Source organism: Hipposideros armiger, unplaced genomic scaffold, assembly GCF_001890085.2.
Source record: "Hipposideros armiger isolate ML-2016 unplaced genomic scaffold, ASM189008v1 scaffold_983, whole genome shotgun sequence".
Classification (NCBI taxonomy): Eukaryota; Metazoa; Chordata; class Mammalia; order Chiroptera; family Hipposideridae; genus Hipposideros; species Hipposideros armiger.
The window spans coordinates 180,493-187,721 of record NW_017732333.1 but is presented as its reverse complement, the minus strand read 5'-3'; the positions used below and the strand labels follow the sequence as shown (position 1 = coordinate 187,721).

The 7,229-nt window shown below is 55.8% G+C and overlaps 1 protein-coding gene across 2 annotated transcripts in view; it reads left to right on the top strand.

Moving 5' to 3' along the window:
• The first annotated feature begins 1,130 nt into the window (after positions 1 to 1,130).
• Positions 1,131 to 7,229, top strand: part of AP2A2 (adaptor related protein complex 2 subunit alpha 2) — an 81,891-nt gene continuing 75,792 nt past the window's right edge. For both annotated transcript variants that reach the window (XM_019631116.1, XM_019631115.1), the window contains exon 1: positions 1,131 to 1,363. In XM_019631116.1, the coding sequence (XP_019486661.1) occupies positions 1,297 to 1,363 (67 nt within the window). In that variant the 5' untranslated portion in view covers positions 1,131 to 1,296. The remainder of the gene's footprint in view (positions 1,364 to 7,229) is intronic.

Below are 7,229 nucleotides of genomic sequence, written 5' to 3'. Positions count from 1 at the left end.
CACACACACACACACACACCAAGAGGCTTGGAAGCCCGAAGTCACGAAGTCACCACTGAGAGGAGGTGCACGCCTGGCCAACCCCAAGCTCCTCTCCGGAGAAGCCCTCCACCTCACTGAGCTGGCACTCTGTCCATGCTCCTTGTGGGCCCCTGGCTGCTGGGTGTGGGTCGGAGTTTGCTTGTTGAGTCCCCTCGACTGGGCATGGGAGTGTTATCCCCTGCTGTGGGGATACAGGTTCTGGGAGCGCGGGGGTGGGGGTGGTGGGGTGGGGGTGGGGTCTCTCCTCCTCCAGGGAAGCCCAGCTCTTTGGCAGGTGGTAAAATTGCAGCCTTATAAGGATATGGGTCTCCACAGGTTCGGGTTTCCCCTAGGGGTCCTGGAGGCCCAGAGCAGGGGTAGGGTGCCAGGTGAGTGGGAGGGGCCTGCCTCTTCCTCCTACAAGGCCTGACCTCTCAATGGGAACGGAGGAAGTGAGGCAGGGTGGGACAGAGGTCTCACTGATGGGTTTGGGCCACTTCCAGGTACAGAGCCCGCATAACCCCACGAACAGACAGCTTCCTTTTCAAAGTCATCCAGCTTCACAAAGGAGAGCTGGGCAGGGCCACCTGCTCTCCAAACAGACTCCCCTGGTGTCCCCAGCCAAGGTCCCGGCAGTGCATGCGCTGTGCGTTGGGCCCACAGGCGGTCCTCTGCCTCCATCCCCCAGGGTTGCAGAGGCGGTGGTGGCAACAGTGACAAAGGGCACTGAGGGATCGGACTGTAGGCTGGGCCCTGCGGTAGCCGCTGCTGTCATGGGGTGAGCAGTCCTCTTCAGGTGGGGCTGGCTCTGGAAGGCCGGGGTGACGTACAGCAGGATATCAGAGCTCTGCCTGCAAACCGGTCCCCCAAGGCGGGCAGCAAGCTGCCCCAGAACCTGGGCTGGGCAGGGCGGCGTGGGGCCTCGCCTGGAGCAGCGCCCTGGGCGGCCCGGGGACCCGAAGCTGCGGCTCGCACAGCAGCCCCGCCCGCGGCGCCAGCCTGCAGGGGGCGCCCCAGCGCCTACCACGACACGCCCGCCCTGGACGTGCTCGCTCCCGCGCCGCGGCCGCGCGAGCCTGCGAGCGTGCGCGTGCGTGCGCCTGCGAGCGTGCGTGCGTGCGCGCGCGCGGCGGCGGCCCTGAAAGCGGCGCTGGGAACCCGAGGCGACTCGGACTGAGGCGGCTCCTCCCGCGGCGGCCCCCCTCCGCTCCCGAGTCCCCGCCGCCCGCCTCTCCTCCCGGTCCTCCCGCGCAGGCCGCTCCCCGGGGCCCGAAGATGCCGGCCGTGTCCAAGGGGGACGGGATGCGGGGCCTGGCGGTCTTCATCTCCGACATCCGCAACTGTGAGTGGCCGCGGCGGCGGACCCGGCCTGCGGGGGGCGGGGGTCCCGCGGGAGCAGGGGCTGCGGACCTGCGGGGCGGGGGTCGGGGGCGCGGGGCGGGGTCAGGAGGTGCGGACCTGCAGGACGGGAGTCCGGGGTCCCAGGCCCGGGATGTGGGAGGAGGGCTCGGGGATGCAGGGTTGGGGGCTCCGACAGGGGTGCGGGTGTGCGGGTCGGGGAGCCAGGTGAGGACCTGGCAGTGGAGGCACCGGTGCGGGGTCTGTGGCACCGCCGAGGGGGTTCCGGCAAAGGCGCCCCTCCCCAGCGTGATGTCATCTCGAGCAATCTCCCTCTTTCTAGTAATGGAGCATTTAACCCAGCGTTTTCCAAAATAGTGCGGGTTTTCACTTTGGGCGTGGGAATAGCGAAATCCGTGTCTTGCGGGGGAAGCAGCTCTGTGACCCCTGCCCTGATGAAAGTGAGTCCTGGTCGCGCGGGGCATCTATCTGGCAGTGGCGGGTGGGTGGCTGTGGGGAAACTGCTCTGCCTGCTGCCTCCGATCAGGGACACGCGTGTCCACTCAGAGTGGAAAAAGCCACACCCAAAGGTGGAAGGGGCCCGGAGTGGGTGCAGTTTGGTCCCCAGTAAGTTGGGCTTTGGTGTATAGAAATCCCTGCTGGTTTTCAGAAAATGTCCCTTTTATTTCATTGAAAAATAAACACAAAGCCAATTTCCTGTCCGGTGTGTTTTGTTTTTTCCTTGTTATCCACCAGATTGTTGACTGTGACTTTTTATTGCCTTAGGTCTAATGTATATTTTGAAGCGTGTTTGTATCCTCACCTCCTTAGGGTGGGGTGGAGGACCCAGACTGTGGAAGTCGAGGCAGTCCCCTCCCTTAGCAGTCTGTCCCCTCCCTTACTTTGCAAGAAATCGGTGTGGAAACACCCTCAATGCTTTTGCAAGTAGGTCAGCATTCTCCTTTTTCTCTTCCTTTACTGTGTGCTGTAATTTCTAAGACAATGGTATTTGTAGTCCTAACGCACCTTGTGATGCTGACTGAGTGTGCCACTGCTTCAGGGGAGCCATTGGGCAAAGGCTTAGCAGCCTTAAATTAGCTGTGACGTCTGTCCTTCCATTTTGAAAGAAAATTGCACTGGGTGCCCGGCCGTTGGGGGTGGAAACCCCTTCTCTCGGGCAGCTAATCACCCACAGACGTGTTCTGTGCGAGCCTGCGTTGGACTAGAAGGTGCCTGCGTGCAGTGAGGACTCGGAGGCTACTTGTTGACTGGGGACCAGATGGCCGCCCCCTTTCCCCCCATCGTTTGTCCTGTGGTGAGCAGCATCCCTGGTCCCTACTTCCTGGATGCCTCAGTTGTGACAGCCGAAACGTTTCCAGATGTTGCCCTGGGGGCACAGTTGTCCCCGGTTGAGAGCCACTGCTGCAGCCCAGTGAATGAGATCGTGTCTGTCCTGAAGGAGCTTATGTAAGAAGGGGAGGGCCTAGTCCCTCTCGGGGGGCCGAGCCTAGGTCTGTTTAGTATGGCCTCTTCCTCAGAAACACCTTTCTGACCTCGCTGTGCTGTCACCTCTCGTCAGTCACAGCTTCCTCTGCAGAGCAGTGTCCTTCAGTTTGTGGTGCTGTGCCTCCCTACACTGAGGTCCCCGAGGTGGGGGCCATGCTGTCTCACACAGCGTCCGGCATGGGACATATGCCGAGCAGACGAGTGAGCCAGAGAAGATTTCACTCAGGAGGTGCTTGTTGGGCCGATGGTGTCCCCAGGACAGCCGAGGGCCAAGGTGTGCATGGGACCGCAGGGGATCGGTGTGTCAGCAAGCGTGGGCCGGTGGCGGGGATGGCGTTGGGGATGGCAAGCCTGGCCGGAGCCGGGCTAGGCCTGGACAAGGGCCCCTGCTACCTTTTCTTCCTGCCCGGCTTTGATTTTGTGTCTTACTATTTTCTTGTGAGGGTGATTGATGCAGCCAGCCTCTGGCGAGGGCACCGAGCTGGCAACACAGAGCGGGACTCTGATCACCTCTGACCAGCTCCGCAAGCTGAAGCCACCGGCCACTGAGCCTCAGTTTCCTCAACGGACAGAGAGATGGGTTTTGAGTGGAAGTAGCACTGGCCTCTGTGTCAACTCTAAAGCCGCAGCCCCTGCCTACCGCTCTGAACTGGTTTAAATGTTGCCCTTGCAGACCTCTGAGAGCGGGCCCTGCTTCTGCTGGCATTCGTCTTGGCGGTTGGCTTCCCAGCTGGTGGCTGGGGTCGTTCCAGCCCTCAGCGTGGGCAGCAGTGAGCACGCTGCAGGAGCTGAAAAGGGGCCCCGTCTTAGCTTGTGGGGCACAGGCAGCAAATTAATTCAGCGCTTCATAAAATTAACTTGGCCCTTTATGACCTACCTCAGCCCAGGGGACAGCGAGTCCGGCTAATGTGCGTCTAGTGTGTGCGAGTTAATGAACTGTTTCTCTCTCTTTTAAATTGGCGTTAAACAATTCTAATCCTTTTATTTAGTCCCAGTTTTTAAATAATTCTTTATTATGAAACAAGACTAGATTCATATTAGTTACAAGGAAATGGACAGGGAGGTCCCGGCACCTTCACCTGGCCTCCTTGAAGGTGGACATCGCGCATAAAAGACAGTTTCAGCCCCAGGAAGCTGACGTTGGTCCAGCCCACCAGGTGTGTTCACATCTCCCCAGTGTTACGGCACTGACGCGTGTGTAGGTCCATGTGCTTGAATCATCTACTTTCTGTAACCCGCCTCCATCAAGATACAGAGCTGCCCCATCATCACAAAGCCCCTTGTGCCACCCTGCGTGGCCCCCCCACGTCACCACCCACTGACGTGTTCTCCATCGCTGTCACATCTCGGGTGCTGTGTGGGTGGGTTGTGTAGTATGTCCTGCTGAGATGGCTTTTCTCAGCACAGTACCTTTGAGGTCCTTCCAGACTATTGCATTGGTTGACATTATATTCAGGCAGTCTCAAAGAAAACAAAAGAACTGCTGAAATGGGGAAAAATTATCGTTATTTGCTATTCATTTATTTTGGAATTTTTGTTTGCCTTTACACGTGTGGTATATCGGTGAAGGACAGTCATATACAGTTTACCCTTGAACCAAACGGAGGTTAGGGGTGCCACCCCCTACACAATTGATAATCTGAGTATAACTTTTGACTCCCCAAAACTTAACTACAGTCGTCCATCAGTATCTGAGGGGGGTTGGTTCCAGGACCTTCATGGATACCCAGATCCGCAGGTGCTCAAGTCCCTCTTGAAATGGGGCAGAACAACGTGTGAGTCTGCCCTTTACATCCACAAATGCCCAACCACGGATGTGAAACCTGGGAGAGGGAGGGCCGACTGTCTGTTTATGGAAAAACCGCATGTAAGTGGACTGCACAGCTCAAGCATGCACTGTCCAAGGGTCAGCTGTGTGACTTAGCAGACGTCTTCATGCATTCCCGTTGACATGGCAACACTAGAATGTCACTGGAAATGGAAAATATGGCCGAAAATGTTGTCAGACTCAGAATTGACCGCAAAATCATCAGGACTGTAGTGGAAGGGGCGAAGTGATGGGTCTCATTCTTGTGAGACCAGTCACGTTGCCAGTGGGCAGGAAATTGCCATTTATTCCTTGGTGCTCAGGGTGGCAGGGGCAGGGCCGCGCAGATGCCGCAGACATTTTACTTCAGCCCTCCAGGCTCTCACTCAAATGAAGGGAAACAAGTGGAGAGATGCAATTAGCCATTTGGCAAAAAACCCAGTTTCCCACGTGCTTGGAGAAAGCCCGCAGTTTTGCTGCAGGCGCACTGACAAATTAGTAGAATAATTATCAGGGCTCTCGCCTCCTGGTCCTTACCAAACGGGGTCCCTCCCAGTTTGTTCACTTTGTTGGAATTTGGCACCCCTTTGCATTATATTTTAGCTTGACTAAAGTTAAAAACAATTTATTTGTTCATAAAATCCATTTCTTATGAGTCATAAATTGGACGTGGAGAAACTGAACATAAAAATTTAAATTCAGCTGAAACTTCAGTGTGAAATTAAACATGAAGTTGGTATTTGATTTTCCTGCATGTACAATACTAGAGATCAGAATCGGAGTTTGCCAGTCTGCTTTTTAAGTTTCAAAGTTTTTAAAAAAAATGTACGGTTCATTTTAGTCTTGACTGTACTTTTTAAAAGTGCTGACTTTTTGAAAAAGAGTGCTCTTCTTGCATATTTCCTTTTGCACTCTTATGCACAATTTGTATTCCTTAGAAACCGATTAAGGAAGTGTGTGACTGGAGGGTGAGGGAGGGACAAGCCACCAGGCACAGGAAGAAGCAGACGTGTGGTCCAGGTTGCTTTTTCCTGCGGGTTGGCATTTGCTGCTTCTAGGAATATCCGTGTGTTCCTTTTGGCTCTTCTGACAGGGGCCACTCTTTTATGACAAGTTGACACGTCCGGGTGACGAGTGTCTTCTCATGCCAGATACCTAGCATCTCTTTTCTTTCCTCTAAAATGATTTTCACTCTGTTTTTTGGCAACAATACATGTCAGGATTTTGTAGGTGCACAGTTATTGGAAAGGCTGTCTTTGTGGGATTAAATGGCATTTCCTTGGCTTGTAAAATATCAAATAGAGCCAGACCAGAGGGAAGTTTGAGTGTGATTTTAGAAGCGGTGATTTGCACTGGCGCGAATAGAGTGTGACTCTGGTGTGAGCTGAGTGGGTGGGCTCTGGCCGTCCTCTCTTTGATTAAATTTCCCAACGTATAAAGCTCCCAAAACTAGGTCTTCTTATAAGTCTGTGGTGAACTCGTTTGGCAGTAACGCTGGCCCTGCACTGCCCTGAAGCTCTGTGTGGCCCCCCAGCCTGTGGGGGTGTCCACAACGGCGTGCTCGCAGGACGTGGAGGTGGGGCTGATGGACATCGGTGGCCATGCACTGTGCTGCTTCCTACTGTCTGAGCAGTTCTGAATTTTGGGACATATCGGCCTCAGGTTTTGGATACGGGACGGCTTCTGGGCCTGTTGCATGACATGCTGGGTGGGCTTCTGGGAAATGGCCCCCCAGGGGGCTTGTGGACAAACGGGGAGATGAGCTCCCACCAGGGCAGCACCCTGATTGAGCACATCCTATGTTCAGGACTCCTGAATGCACACTGGGGGATAAGAAGGCGTCGGGGACCAGGGGCCCTTGCCCTGAAGGGGTCTCCGATTTGGAGGTGGACAGGTCCTTACGGGGAGGGCAGAGGGAACACGAGAGGCACCCAGGTGATCCGGCACCTGGGGAAGGCCGTCCGGGCCGGACCTTGGCCGCTTCCTGTCAGCCTGTGGCCTTGTCGAGCATTCTTCTGTGAAAGGGCGTCTGTTCCATCCCCGCTCCCACCAGTGTGATGAAATGAGTGTAGGGACGTAGGAATGGCACCCCTCAGGTCCTGCCCCCCCCCCTTTGGTCAGCACAGTCCGGCCTGACTGAAGCCCCACCGAGGTTTGGTATTGAAACCACAAGTGTGGCAGTCGAAAGTTGATGGCTTCGTCAGCTTACGGCGCAGCACGGAGTAAGTTAAACAATTTTCTCCAGCTTAACAAAATAAATTGAGTGGTACTCAGAGAAAACAGAGGCCACATGATGTGCAAGACTTAGACCACCGAACTGTGTCTGCCGATTCTGGCATCTGCCCTCTTCAGTCTTCCCGGCTCTGGTATGAAAGCTGGCGTGGTTGAAATGTGCCGCTGTCCTGGGAAGAATTCCTGCGTGGAGAGGTTCGAGTGGGTGTCCCTGTAGTGGTGGGCGCTGAGGCTGACATGAGATGCTCTGTGTTCTGGTGTCCAGGGCGCCTGGGTGGCCAGGGTGCCCGGGGTAGCCAGGGTGCTGGGGGTGGCCAGGGTGCCC